This window comes from Podarcis cretensis (genome assembly GCF_951804945.1).
Source record: "Podarcis cretensis genome assembly, chromosome: 15".
NCBI classification, from domain to species: Eukaryota; Metazoa; Chordata; class Lepidosauria; order Squamata; family Lacertidae; genus Podarcis; species Podarcis cretensis.
Window position 1 is genome coordinate 8,437,385 of NC_137185.1, and position 15,123 is coordinate 8,452,507.

The 15,123-nt window shown below is 43.8% G+C and overlaps 2 protein-coding genes across 6 annotated transcripts in view; one reads left to right on the forward strand and one right to left on the reverse strand.

The window, feature by feature from the left end:
- Window positions 1–15,123, reverse strand: part of NF1 (neurofibromin 1) — a 162,184-nt gene that overhangs the window by 83,548 nt on the left and 63,513 nt on the right. For all 4 annotated transcript variants that reach the window (XM_079955334.1, XM_079955336.1, XM_079955335.1 and 1 more), the window contains 3 exons: window positions 13,746–13,892; window positions 12,534–12,680; window positions 12,081–12,191 (listed from right to left, as the gene is read on the reverse strand). In XM_079955334.1, the coding sequence (XP_079811460.1) occupies window positions 12,081–12,191; window positions 12,534–12,680; window positions 13,746–13,892 (405 nt within the window). The remainder of the gene's footprint in view (window positions 1–12,080; window positions 12,192–12,533; window positions 12,681–13,745; window positions 13,893–15,123) is intronic.
- EVI2A (ecotropic viral integration site 2A) overlaps window positions 1–15,123 on the forward strand; it is a 199,145-nt gene that overhangs the window by 34,720 nt on the left and 149,302 nt on the right. The window lies entirely within an intron of this gene.

Genomic DNA, 15,123 nt, shown 5'->3' on the forward strand with positions numbered 1-15,123 from the left:
CAAATAATTCTCTTGAGAAGAAACATCGGGCCTGTACTCTTGAAAGGAGAGCAGCGATCAAATCACTGACCCTTCCCTCCTTTCCTTGTACATTAGACCTTTTCTCCCTTGCTAGAGACTAAAGTGATGCTTACACCAACCGCATTTAACTGTGAATGTTCAGTCCCTTCCATTGATAGATGTTATCCAGAAGTCCTACTTGATTCAGGGGAAGGGCCCCAATATGGTGGATGTTTTGGACTACAATTCCCACCAGCCTCAGCCTGCATGACCAATGTTCAGGGATGATGGGAGTTATGGTCTCTAAAACATCTGAAGGGCACCAGACTAGGCTATGCTGATTCCTCTGTGCTTGGTCCCCTTCAGTGGAAGGAGCTTCCCCCAAACCCCAACAACTGGATGGCCTTCTGTTATGGATGCTTTAGCCCAGATTCCTGTGTTGCACAGGGTTGAACTACAGTAGATGGCCCATGGGGTCCCTTACAACCCTACAATTCTATGATTCTACAGTGGTGCCCCACAAGACGAATGCCTCACAAGACGGAAAACTCGCTAGACGAAAGAGTTTTCTGTTTTGGAGGTGCTTCGCAAAACGAATTTCCTATGGGCTTGCTTCGCAAGACGAAAATGTCTTGCGAGTTCCTGCATTTTTTTTTCCTTCCCCCCCCCTTTTCTAAGCCGCTAAGCCGCTTATCTGCTTATCCGCTAAGCCGCTAAAAGCCGCTAATAGCACTAATAGCACTAATCCGATAAGCTGTCAATGGGCTTGCTTCGCAAGACGAAAAAACCGCTAGACGAAGAGACTCGCGGAACGGATTCTTTTCGTCTTGCGAGGCACCACTGTAGCTTGGTCTGATGGGAGGAAGACAGCAATTTATGTGTGAAAAACCAGAAAGGAATTAGGCTTATGAGGCAGGGGTAATGCTAAATATGTACATTATTCCAGTCCACAGTGATATCCACTTGTCGTAGCCTACAATGAGTGCTAGCTCTGGTCCATAAAACCCAACATTTCAAGCAATCATTTCAATAATATGCAAAACACTACAAGCTAACTGGCTGGTTAGCACACACACAAAAAGTTTTCCTTGCCAAACACGGATCCAAATACCAGAGTACTTGACATGTAGAAATGGGAGGCGTGATTTAAAGCAGTGTTCCAGGAAAGCGTCCACCATGCTCAACTTTTAACTGAAGCCAATCCAAACCAGCAGACCAGAGCATGATAACATTATCTGGCCTGTAGATGGGAGGATGCAGGATTTGTGAGCAAGTTCCAGCATTTCAACAATGGCAGGAAGTTCTCCAAAGCAGTGACCATAGCACCAATAAAACAAAAGAAGGCTTCCGCCTACACCCCAAGTGAAAGTTGCACGTAGACCTTAAGAAAGAAAGCAGCCCCTCCCGGCTGAGGAAATTATACGCCCACAAAAACGGCTGAAAGGCAGAAATAGAACTTAATTGTTGCATGCAAAGCAGCGGCCTTACACCTCAAACACTTGCATGTGGAAGCCCTACTGTGGGAAGAGGGGTTGCAAGCGCATCTGTAAAGAGATCTTTAAAGCACTCCAGTTCCTTAATAATTTTGGGAATGTATCCTATGTAGTCAGGCAACCAAAAGCATGAGACTCTTAATCTCGGGGTTGTGGGTTCGAGCCCAACATTGGGCAAAAGATTCCTACATTGCAGGGGGATGGACTAGATGACCCTCGTGGTCCGTTCCAGCTCTACAACTCTATGATCCTACATTTATGTTTTGGAGGGGCAGCTCAGGAGTTTCAAATGCATGCTTGAAAATTTAAATAATGAATATGTGGAAGATTGTAAACAAGTGCATTGTGTGCATACACATGCCCCAAAACATACATAATTATTAGAAAACCATCAGATATGTAGTTTCACTTGTCAGAATCTATGCTGGGAATCTACCTGTATCTTGCAGGGAAGAAGCTGTCCTCTGTTCAATTTTGAGGGGCAGGAATGAACAAGGGAAAGCTCACTCGCCAGCTCCTGAAGTTGTTCAAGGTCTGGATTTCATTGGCTGTCCAGGATGAACCCACAGGCTACTGGGCAGCTATTGAACCCTGCTCTTTCACCAACTATTCAAAGGCATTTAGTTGCTTTGCAGAGCTGCCAATGTACAGATCTCAAAAGATGCAATGCAGTATTTCAATCAATTCTAGCAAAAGCTTTATGAACTGTTGCTGCAAATAAACAAACAAAATAGAGAGATTTACTGAGGAGCTTGGGTGGCATAGCAGAAGCAGCTAGCTGGAAGGCTTCTGAGGTTGAGAGTTGGAGAAGGAGGTTTCAGGGTGCTGCGATTTTAAAGTTAAGATCTTTATACAAACTGAAGAGAGGTGAGATTTTAGGTGGGTGCGCCCTCTTGTGGCCATATCACACAACATAAAAGATGCAAGTACTGTACAGTAAGCACTTCAGAGATGCAGAAACACTTGCGGATGCTGTACACCTAGGTTTAGATTTTCAGCACTGATGTTCTGGCTTGATAAATTCTCCCTCCCTCTTATTCTCCCACCCCCTCTGCTGCTACTATTTGCAAAAGAGCTCTTTGGAAAACTAAACAATTTCCAAGATGAACCTTATGCGCAAGGTTTGATAAAGGCCCTACATATTTGTGTACATCCTACCTTTCTCGTGCCTGACCCCTGCCATACTTAGTGTACACTGGTACCTTGGGTTAATAACTTAATTCGTTCCGGAGGTCCGTTCTTAACCTGAAACTGTTCTTAACCTGAAGAACCACTTTAGCTTAATGGGGCCTCCTGCTGCTGCTGTGCCACCGGAGGTACCACTGTATTTCAAAAGCAGTACAAGAGCTTTATGTAAGGAGAGGACATCAGGGGTGGTAAGGAAAAGTAGTAAAGCAGTAGATGTAAGAGTTGATCACACTTCTGAATACCTGCTAATCATAGTCTTATTTAAATGCAGCACCAGGTGTTTTAAAGAGCCTTACCACACAGGTCTCCATTCAGAAGAATCACACCTCTATAAATCAGGCTGAGGCACCTTGTACACACAACATTAGCAGATACAAAACACCTGGGCAGCAAGTAAATGTGGATAGCTCAGTTGGTTACAGCATGGTGCTGATAACGCCATGGTTGCAGGTTTGATCCCCACATGGGACAGCTGTAGATTCCTGCATTGCAGGGGGTTGAACTAAATGATCCTCAGAATCCCTTCCAACTCTACAATTCTATGTACCAGGAACCCAACTTGTACATGATGATGAACTCTTGGTTAACCCACAAGTTCCCACTCTTTCTTGTTGACTTAGTGCGGTTCTCTATCATGAAGGTTCAGAAACTGTTCTATTCACTGACTTGTTATCTGATCAGCAATATGAACTGCTCAGAGGCGGGTGTTAAGCTGCAGTTGCCTTTTAGAAGAAGATGAAACTGAAGGATTCTCTTGCAAGAAACAAAAATGAAAGAAGGTGGCATAGCATTGTACCACAGGCGGGTTTCATGACAAGTGTTCAACTGACTCAGAGGCAAGCGATACCATAGCTACTGGTGCTTTTGAAAAGAAAAAGAAAGAGATGCTTTCTCCTCTTAACAGTGAAGCCACAAAGCTCAAAACACATTTGTGTTTCAGACTATCTGTTCCACTCCAGGAAGGGATAGAATTACAGCACTATTGTGCCCTTTTAAGAAGAAAGTCATTCCAGAAAAAAGTCACCTTCGGCAAGCGCACCTATCAGGAAATGAAGATGCACACAGTGTTGTTGCTACTGGCAAATGAAAATATTAACAATAATGTTGCTCTGTAACGACGACTTTGAGAACATGAGAGCAGCCATGCTGGATCAGAGCAAGAGAACATCCAGCCCAGCATCCTATTTGCCATGTGAGCCAATCAGGCACAAAGGCAATAGCTTCCCTCCAAGTGCTGGTCCCTAACAACATGGAGGCTTCTTTTAAATTATTTTGGTATGCTGCCTTTCCATAGTTAAAACCATGCTTACAATATATTAAGAAAACCGTAATGCAACAGTAGTCAGAAACAGTAATGTGACAGCGACAGCTTTCTCTCGCCATGGTTCCCCAGTGACCAGAATTCATACGCATCCTGCCTCTAATCCCAGAGGTAACATATAGGCATCCTGAGTAGGAGCCATTGATGGATTTATCCTTCTGTAAATTTTATAATTCAGGGGTTCCCAAAGTGTGGCTCATGGACCACCAGTGGCTGATGAGATACAATCAAGTGGCTTAGGGTGTGGCTTTAAAAATACAATTAAAAACCATATAGCACAGCCCATTACAATTGTTACAACAGACAGAAAAATCAGTATGTGGTCTAGCAATTTTCAAGTAGTCCACGGAGACCAAAGTTTGGGAGCCAATGGTCTAATCTCCTTTTAAAATTGTTTTAAATCAGGCGCTTTCAGAAAATATGGAGTCCTATGTGTGCATGTGGAGTGACGATCATGCTCCATTTTACTTAGCAAATGGCTTCCAAAGAAGGAGGTGGTACCACCGACAGAAGTGTGTCAGTTCCATCCTAGCCCACTCCCAGGAAGTGTCCAGAAAACTGTGTGAAAACCCAACTCCAATCAGGAGCATAAATTGGGTGCCCACTTGTATGTTCCAACCATCAAAAGGAGAAGGGAAGGGGGCAAGTTGCCTTACCCCACGGATATTGCAAGCCAACATCAGTTTCTTAGTTTAGATGAGGCCATCATTTTGTGTTACGCAGAGCTGAAAAGAAATCCAACTTCCTCATGAGCTGCTTTCCGAATTGCAAGCATTTTTATAATGTGTGGGAAATATTCAAAAAATAGCACCCCCCCCTCCTTGCCGCGTGAAATGGTACAGTTCTCACTACCACCCCATTCCACTGCAGGTGTACACGCTGCCTCTGTAGCCCACCTGAGTCTAAGCTTAAAACTTTAAATAGACTTCCAAGCCATTGGAGAAGTACATAATAAAATTAGGATGTCTTTAAATTGCTCCTTTTTCATGCTACATTCTGCAGTCGATATTCTGCAGTCTTAATTTTCTGCAATCATAAAGCTACACTTTTTTTAAGGAGACCAGGAATCCCAACAATCTTGGAAAGAATTCTTCCTGTGCTGTGTGTTGTCTGGCAGTCCTTTATTCAGATATGAAATACAGTGGTATCTCGGGTTACAGACACTTCAGGTTACATACGCTTCAGCTTACAGACTCCACTAACCCAGAAACAGTACCTCAGGGTACTATGTAGGAACCTTGCTTCAGGATGAGAAGAGAAATCATGCTCTGGTGGCACAGCAGCAGCAGGAGGCCCCATTAGCTAAAGTGGTACCTCAGGCTAAGAACAGTTTCAGGTTAAGTACGGGCCTCCAGAACGAATTAAGTTCTTAACCTGAGGTACCACTGTATTCTCTTCTCTGCTCTCTTCTTTGAAAAAAAGCATAAAGCTGGAGGGAGAAGCCCACACCATGATTTCTAACTCCTCTTACTTCCTCCATCAAATTGCTGGGTGGAAAGTGTTTCATGTTTGCATCCGTTGCCTTGGAAAAAAAGTGACATTTGCAAGCCACAGGAGCCAATCATTATGCGGCTTGTGGTTGCATAATCATCCTGAAATTATATTTAAATGGCAGAATGAGCCAACACATCTACCGGCTGCATACAAGGGAGCTCCTCGGAGGCTTCTGTATTTTACTCTCATCATAAGCGTCTGAAACTCAGAACAGGTACGGAACAAATGGTAAAATTAATTACAAATTTTAAAAGGGTGATTAAGCGCCCCTAGCTGCCTGATATGCTGATGCGTCAAACTAAGAGGAGATATTTTTATATTGAAACGTGTGTGCATACTGGAAGGAAACTAGCAATCCAACCTGCAAATTTGTTCCTAAAACAATTCTTGGGTTATCTTGGAGCAGTTATGGCTTAAGTAAGCTGTTAAGATTTGAATCACAGAGCCTGCTGTAAAATATGACATGTAGCATAGAACTAGTTAGCTCTTGCAGAATACTAACTGCCTGTGTTAAATAAATAAAATAAATACATTTAAATCCTGCCTTTGAGGTTAAACCTCTTATGGCAGATAACAGGAAAAATAAAATGCATGTTTAAAATAAAAAAGAAGAAGTCAGGAGGTAAAAAGAACAAAATCTAAACTTGGAAAATTAAAAAACCCCACATCCCTACCCCTTGCGATTAATGTTTCTAGCCCTCATGATTAATGAGAAGAAGGAGTGAAATCAAACAGTGAGTTTGTTGGCAGAGGGTGCCTGCCATGGAGGGCTGATTCCAACACACTACAGATGATGCAAGGGATTTAGAATCACCACTGGAAAATGGAGGAAGGTAGTACCTGTCCCAAGTTTGGATTGTTAAGTGTTAAGCAACGAAGGCCTGGGCTGGGGCTTTCGGTAATTACTGGAGGCGGGCCCCTCTCTGTAAAGTTCTCAGATCCTCTCCTTAGCGGTCCCCATCTCCCTTTGCAATCTGTTACTGTCATTGTCCCTTCGTCTTGAGAATATCAAGCCTCCTTCCATAATGACAAATAAACCAAATCAAAAAAAGGAAACCTAAAGCCTGTTGAGCATCCAGCTTCAGGCAGAGAGATAGACTTGGAACTGATGTATTTTTGTTCAGTTCTGCCCTTGGGATGTTTCCCCCCCCCCCAAATTGGCTGTTGTTTTTTTAACTGCAGCTGATGTAGAATTTGGTTCTAAGAACAAAATCCTGGGCTGCATTCCTACACACATTAACCTGGCAGCAAGACCCATTGAAGTCACTGGGGCTTATTTCTGAATAGACATGTATAGGATTACACTGTTAAGCCTATAATCATAAACCAGGCTTCAGAACAATGCACAAATCCTCATTTCTGGCAAAGAAGAGAAAATGAGCTATGACTTGGAAAGCTCCCCCACCCCGCCCTTCCCATTTGAATCGCTTTTCTGCCGTTAATTCCACAAAGTGACCACAGGCAAGTCAAACTTGCTTGAGCCTCAAACCCCCCCCCCCCCCCCCCGGGGACAATGATACTGACCCTCCCTTACAGGATGGTTGTAAGGATTAACACAAGATCACGTGTGTGAAATAGTGTTGTAATCTTGGCTGTGGCTCCCTGGCTCTGGAATTCCTGCCCAGGAGAGTCCTGTCCATTCAGCCTTTTGGGTTGGCAATAAAATAAGCCCTTTTACCTCTTGATTTCTTGTCCCCAGAAGGGATTTGGGTTTTATGGCTCCATTTTAATAGTCTCCATGTTTAGTTTTATATTGCACAATTCTAACCTAACAAACGTGCCTTGGGATGCTTTTAAGAGCTGGCTAACAGATGCAAATATTTTTTATAACTAATTAAATATAGAAATGCTCAGGTACAAGGCAATTGCCTCTGGAATATTTGAGTCCAAGACAGAATACCAATATTTTAATAAAATAATAAATTTCAAAATCTCATGGGTTTTCCAAAAATATACAAACAAGGCGTTCTGATTTTTACTCAGAGTAGCCCCACTGAAACCAGTGGGACCAAGTGAGACATTTTCATTACTTCCAATGGGTCTACTCTGAGTAAGACTATTACTGGACACAAGCCATGCTATCTTGATTTTGTTCATTTTAGTGTTTGGGATTGGCCATGCTTTCATTCTCTCGTTGAGGTCCAGAAATGGGGCTTTGTGACCTAAATTCCAAGTCATTTCCCCCACTACATTTGGCCCACTTGTATGAAAACATTTTTATGTGCAAACACACACACCAAAAGTGAACTCTCTCAGTGTGTGGATTCCTATGTAGCCAAATCCTCACCATCCTCATGACAAAAGTCAAGTCTTCTGGAAATGTGTGAATTGTTAACTAATGTTCACTGTTGAATATGCAGAATGAAGAGGCTGTTGAAATGGCTCTGGCCTGCCCTGGTGGTTGTAGTTTTGTGCAAACCTGACTTGGTTTCCGCAAACACTACTATGCCTGCTCAAAATGCCACAGTGGGAACCAGCACACTCCACAAGATGACCACCCTTTTAAAAGTGTCGCCCACCAATTCTGCTCCCTTCAACAGCAGGATCCCTGTGATGGCAACGCCGCTTCTCTTCACCTGCTTCATCCTTGTGACTAGTCTTTCTCTGCTAATGTAAGCGTTAAGTTATCCCATTAATCACTTAAAATTGTATGTAAAATTCAGGAAAATCCAATCCAATCCAATTCTGTGAGTCCTGGTGTTTTTTCGGGTGAGCACGCACTCTGCTAGCAAATCCAGTTATCAAGTGTAAACGTTTCAATTACCGTAATTTTGCCATCCCCTCCTCTTTGTGGTTCTACATTTCTCAAAGAGATAGCAGAATCATAGCACTGTAGAGTTGGAAGGGACCCTGAGGATCATCTAGTCCAACCCCCTGCAAGGCAGGAATATGCAGCTGGTCCATACAGGAATCGAACCTGCAACCTTGGCGTTATCAGCACCATGGTCTAACCAACTGAGCTATCCAGTCCTTTCGTTGCTCAAGACACACATGAACCGCAGCACTTCTAACGCAAGCTAAGTTGGTTGTCAATGATGGGAAATATTCTTAACTTCAATGCATGTAAGGAAGTTTCTGTGTTGAAGAGAGACGTTATACAGCAAAATGAAAAATGGAAGCTGGTGGCATGGCAACTGAACTACAGAGAACAATACAACATTTTAAAACCACAAGGAAATAAGGGATGGGTGGACAATTCCAGGGGGAAAGGAGCTGAGGAACAGATCTAGAAGCAAAGTTGCACACTTTGTATTCAAACGAAAAATTCAATTAGTCATGAATGTTTGGAGATCTTAATAAATAATGTCATTACGGTACATGTGTCTCTCGCAAGAATTATTTTTAAGGAAATAAGCCTCTGCTTGCACTGTGGTATACATGTTCAACTTCAGTAAAGTCAGCAGCATGCTAAATCCAGAAAGGCAGGTCACATTATGTTAGCCTACTAACCCCAATTCTGCAAGTCACTGAAGAAGTTAGGGTAGTGGAGGCAGATGGCGTACTGTACTGCCCCATCAACCTCAGTCTGTCCTCGGCCAGCCCCACACATGCCTGCCTTTCTACTTGCAACCAGTCCAGGGGGTGACACCACCGGCCAGTTTCCTTCTGCTTGGTCTCAGTGTTGCCCTGGTAGAACTCAGCAAGGCAGAGGATGGAGGATAAAACTAAAATTAGTTGATTGACTTTCATTGGCTCATCGTTCTGCCCGGACACTGAGGTCCAGCTCTGAGGGCCTTCTGGCAGTTCCCTCACTGTGAAAAGCCAAGTTACAGGGAACCAGGCAGAGGGCCTTCTCGGTAGTGGCACCCGCCTGTGGAACGCCCTCCCACCACATGTCAAAGAGAACAACTACTACCAGACTTTTAGAAGACATCTGAAGGCAGCCCTGTTTAGGGAAGCTTTTAATGTTTAATAGGTTATTGTATTTTAGTGTTCTGTTGGAAGCCGCCCAGAGTGGCTGGGGAAACCCAACCAGATGGGCGTGGTATAAATAATAAATTATATTATTATTATTATTATTATTATTATTATTATTAGGCTCCCCGTCCTCGGCCCTGCCAGTTCCAATGGTCAGCAGCCGCCACACAGTTAGCAGTTCACACTTCCCAAGCATACTGCCCAGAGCCAGTGCAATTCTGGCCATTCATCTACCTGAATGATACATGGGAAACGTCGGAAGCTGGCTTAGAACAAATTGGACTGTTTGTCCATCCAGCCCACTATTGTCTACTCTGACTGGAAGCAGCTATCCAAGGTCTCGGGTAGAAAGGACTTTCCCCATCACCTGGTCCTTTTGTCTGGAGATGCCAGAAACTGAGGCTGGGGGTCTTCTGCATGCAAAGCATGGGTTCTTGCCTCTCCCCACAAATACTTTGTGCCATGAAAATCACAATTTCTATACAGGGGTTCAACTCTGCTAACAGTTACAAGGCATTTGCAACTTGGTTAAGAGATCAGGGCACAAGTGGTTTGTAGGCTCCCCCCTCATTTGGCCAGGACACCCCATATTTACATAACCTTTGTGATCCCCACCTACGCAGAGCTCTTTCCCTCACAAGATTTAACGTCTTACCGTCTGCAGTTTTGTAAGGTAGATTTTCAAAAATCCCGTTCTCTGAGAGATACTGCCCTTGTGGCACAAAACAGGTTGAATCCATGACGCACGTTTTATTTTCTTGCCCATTTTATGTGAAAATATATGATAAGTATTTGGCCCCCTTATTAAAGGAGGGGATTTATCGCACTGACTCTTCCAGGGTGTCTTATCTGCCGAACAATTCTAGGAATGATGTTGTGGAGAATGTGGCAAGATTTTTAAGCGACGCAGTGAAATTACGTTACCATAGGTCCCAAGAGCCGTTTTCGTACCTCACAATGTCTGGACAGTTTTATCCTAAAGCATCTCCTACTGTTTTGTTCACTGTGTCGTGTTCTGATCCATGTATATGATGCACTTTCTCTATGTCAATAAAGGAGATTGGTTGTTTGAAGTGGTGTGTATTTTTAATGATCCGGCAATAATGGCTATGGTTCAGCCAGATAAGACTGTTTGTGGCAAGGTTTATTTAAAATTCCCCCTCTTCCTGCACATGTCACAAATTTCAAGCACATTGTTCCCCTACAACCAGAACACAAAAAAAACATATTGTCACACACAAGCACCCAGCATGCCTTAGTGATGCCTGTAGAGTCAAACTCCGCTTACTATTTGTCAGTAATTTTATGGACAAAGTGCATGGCCGTTTTATGGACAAAGGATTAAGCTGGCGTCATAACTAACAATGGTGGTAGTTGTTTGAAAACAACGGTGTTTTTATGCCTACTGACATGTGGCACGTAGACCGCAGTAAACAGGAGAAACAGAGTAGAAAAAGCAGCAAAAATTAACTCCAATGGGAGGCCACTTGAAAGAAGAGAGTCAGAAGGAAACGTAGGTATGGCTACAGCATAACAATGTGCAAGTGTGGTTTCACACCTCAGTTCAACCCAAATTTCCCTCCCATGTCGAAAGAGCCATCGCCTTGTGTCCTTCCAGTCCCTGTGATGCATGGCATACGCGATGAACATCCTTGCTGCACATGAACATATAAAAATGCCTTCTTCCAAAGCAGCAGTCTACAGTGACAGGCGGGAACTGATTTACTTCCAAGTGCCCCAATAACTTCACTGGCCTTGGGTACGACACACCTTGACTTGGCAGGGCAGGGTTTGGTGGGTGGGGAATTGCTGCTTCATCTCAGGGAGCAAAATGTCTTGGGCCAGTCCTGCCCAGCAGGCAGCTTGTGGGGCACATGCAAACCGCACCACATCCAGTATTTTTTTTTCACATTTGCTTCGCTTGCTCATCACACTTGGACTCCACTTCTCAAGCTCCTCGACTTTACACTTTTGATGTTTTGTCAAGGATACCCTTTGCTGCACAAGCCTCATTTAGCTCAAGCACAGATATTCATATTGAACTGGTAGTCCAAAACAGGCACACCAACAAGTGTGCACGGTGCAGACAATCTATGCCATACAGGCACTTGCACACAAAACAATGGCAAAAGTTATTAGCTGAGGTTCAGGATGGTAAAGATTCAAGTTTGTTTTTGCATCTGTTGAGAAAACCTATTTTTAAAAAAACCCAAACCCACAGAACTCCACAAGAGCAATAAATCTGCTCTCTCATAGGAGTGCATGCAGCCTTCCACATAAAATACTGAAACACAATCCAATGGGCACACAAGAGTTGTGCCGATAGGGCCTATCTATGGAGGTCATGGAGCTTTTCGCAACTCTGAGAAGCCTGCAAGCAAACCCAGTGGCCACAGAGCACTTGCCTGAGCAAAGGAGCAGCTTGAAGATGGCAAAAATCCTCACTCCTCTTAAAAAGTGAACCAGCGCTAGAAGCACTTGTGGCATATTTTGCACACACAAATAAAACTCACTTTGCTAATATGTTCAGAACACAACAAAAACATTTGAAATGACGGAGGCATTGCTGTTGCTTGGGAAGCAAGAAAATGAATGAGTTTGCTCCTTCATATAGACTTCACAATTCTTAATAGTAAATAATAAGGAACAAAGAGAAGTGGTCTTACCGGCGAGCAATGTAGTAGAAAACAGGGTTGCCAGCCTTGGATGTCCCAGCTTGATAGAAAATATTTAGTGTTTTCAGGGCCTTGAACTCCTCCTTTTCGTGCACCTGGTGCCTAAGGAGGCAAACATAAGCACACTGAAAATATCAAATTAAGCTTGAGTGTCTACATCCCACCCCCAACCAAAAGCTGACTGCCATCTTTTTCAGGCTTATTCAAAACCCTTGAATCACATGTTGGAACTTCTACAAAAGTACTCCTGAGGCATGGCAGAACATGCAAGCAAAAATAATAATAATCCTGGAATCTAGGAGTATGGGAGAATGTGTGGGAAAAGAACCATGAGCATTCAAAATAGGAAAAGAACCATGGACAGCATTGTATTTGCATTGGCCCCATGGCAACAGATTAATGCTAAAAGCTACTACTAACAACAGACATCTACAGATCCACTACCTAGTCATAAATTCTTCAAACTTGGAACTGGTGAGATTGATACTGGACCACTGCGTGTCTGCCACTGGCTTGTGCTCAGGAGGACCAAGGTATGCCAGCAGAGTCGCCATCTTGTCAAATGGCCGTCTTCCAACAGCTTTGTGGTCCCTAGAGAAACAACTGCATGTTATCAACAAAACCCAACAACAACATTTGTAACAAGCGGTATTTTTAGATTTTCCTTCTCTTCCATTTCGGTACAACATGCATCATCCTGCATGCATTAATAAGGAAATCAGACAAACATTTGGTGTGGAAAATACCCGCGTTATTTACGCGGACAAAATACACTACAGAACCCAGGTTGCTTTCTGCAAGCATCACTGGCTTCCAATGCCAATCCTCCTCTCATTCTCCAAGGTTTAATAAAGTGTGTAAACAGATGAGTCCTATCCCATGTTCAGATTTCTGTTCCTGATTATCACTGCAATTCCTCCTACTACCCATGCACCACCCATCCTATCTGTGCTTTGCTTGCTCTGTGCCGCTGCGCTGGATGCTATAATGAGGCAGACTTTAAGCTGTATCCAATGGTAGTCATACTCAGAGCAGATCCACTACAGGCTGATTCATTTCAATGGGTGCACTTTGAGTAGAACTTACAACCATGACTATCCCAGCATCCATACTACTAAAAAGCAAAATCACCCACAGCAGTCATCAGAGTAGAGGGTCACCAATCCGGCACTTGGGGAGGTTTTCCTGGATGCCCCTGTGCAGGTACCCCAGACTCTCAGCTTTCATTTAATGAAAGAATTAAGTTTCTAGCCGTCCTAGAAATAACATGATGGGCCAAAATATACAGGTACCTTCTAAGTGATTTCTATGAAGAGTGAGTGGTTTGTTTTCCCAGGTAATGCTCCCTGTTGCTATTAGATAGCAACATCACCAGGACTAGGAGGATATAGCTGACTTCTCATGGTACACAAAGTTGGCTCTCTCTTTCTCTAATGTTGTGTTATGCCAAGCGCCTCATGGTAGCCATGCTGTGTTATGCCACACACTCCATGGCAGCTATTTAGTGACTAGTACCCCCAGCACATTCTCAAAATTCAAGACATGCCTACTGCCCCCCCCCCAAATGGCAGCTGCTGCCCTACAGCATGTTCCTCGCTTTCTCCTTCAACTCTGACAAAGCCAACGATTCTTGGCCACTGGTCAAGCTACTTCTACCTGTTGCTGGAAAGGTACTGGCCAATCTTCTCCTGATTGTTCCAGAGGAGCCGGTGCAAAGCAAGGACGTTGCAATCGCTGATGAAAGAGAGGCTGTGATTGACCGTGTCGCTGGCTGGACAATCTGATGCAATGTCAAGGAAAAACCTACAAAGAAAGGAAAGCCGTTGCTCTCTTTAGCAAGGATCTCACAGCTTCTCACTACAACCAACGGGGTGCTGGCTTTGTTTCTCAAGGCACACACGTTGTGGTTGAATAGTACAGTGTTCAAAGTAATATTATTAAAATTACAAGCAGGTACACCTAAAGTATGCTTGTTGCTAGGGATAAGGTGGCTACAGTGCGACAGTTAAAATGATCAGTCATGGCAGTCATATACACTCTGACAGAAAACCTAATGGAGGGCATGAGGCTCTTCCAGACTTTCCCTGCCCTTGTCCAGCGCAACACAGCACACACCATGACCAGGAGCTGCATAACAGCAAAAGGAATATTCTTGGAATCCACAATGTATGCCACGCTGACATTGATCTCTGCACATTTCTGCCTCTTTTATTTCTGGGAGATCTGTTTTGCCACGAGAGTAAAGGCAAACGTGATACGAGCTAACCACCCCACACTTCCCACCCCCAATGTATTTTTAGAAATAAAGAAAAAGAGCAGCTGTGCTGGAACAGACCCAAAAGATCCAACCAGTCCAGCATCCTGTTTCACCCAGTGGACAACAAGATGCCTCCAGGAAGCCCACGACTACAGCCAGAAGGTGAGAGCCACCCACTGCACCTTGCTGCTTCCTAGCATCTTGCACTCAGGGGTGAAACTGCCTCTGAACTGAGTAAGCCCAGATCTCATGGCTATCCTCTTCCATGAATTAGTCCAATCCCCTTAAAGCTGAAAGACTTTGTGGACCAATTCCATGCATGCTCTGCACCTGCCTGATCTGCCTATGCTGGATCACTTCTCCTGTCTCTGGTCCTTGAGACTTAACGGTTGCTATACTTGGATTTAGCCATTTGCCAGCCTCTGGCCTGTTTGACTGCACCCTCTGGAAACCCAGCCCATGCTGGAGAGACTCCATCAGGCAAGGCCTCTTTCCACCTGCCTTGCCCCCCCCCTTGCTTCCGGCCCTGGGACTCTTCATAAGGAAGCTGTGCCTCCAGTCTCTGCTTCTCATTTTGTATTGTGCACTGTGGCTTGCTGTTGTTTTATTGGAGTTTAGAAATCACTTATTGTAACTGTTAAGAGGGCATTTCTGTTTAATCTTGAAATGCTGATATTTAATATTATCCTATATTATTTTAATGAATGCTGAATGTTATTTTATTTGCATATTGTATTATGCATATTGTCTTATTTGCATGATGTTAGCTGCTGTGAG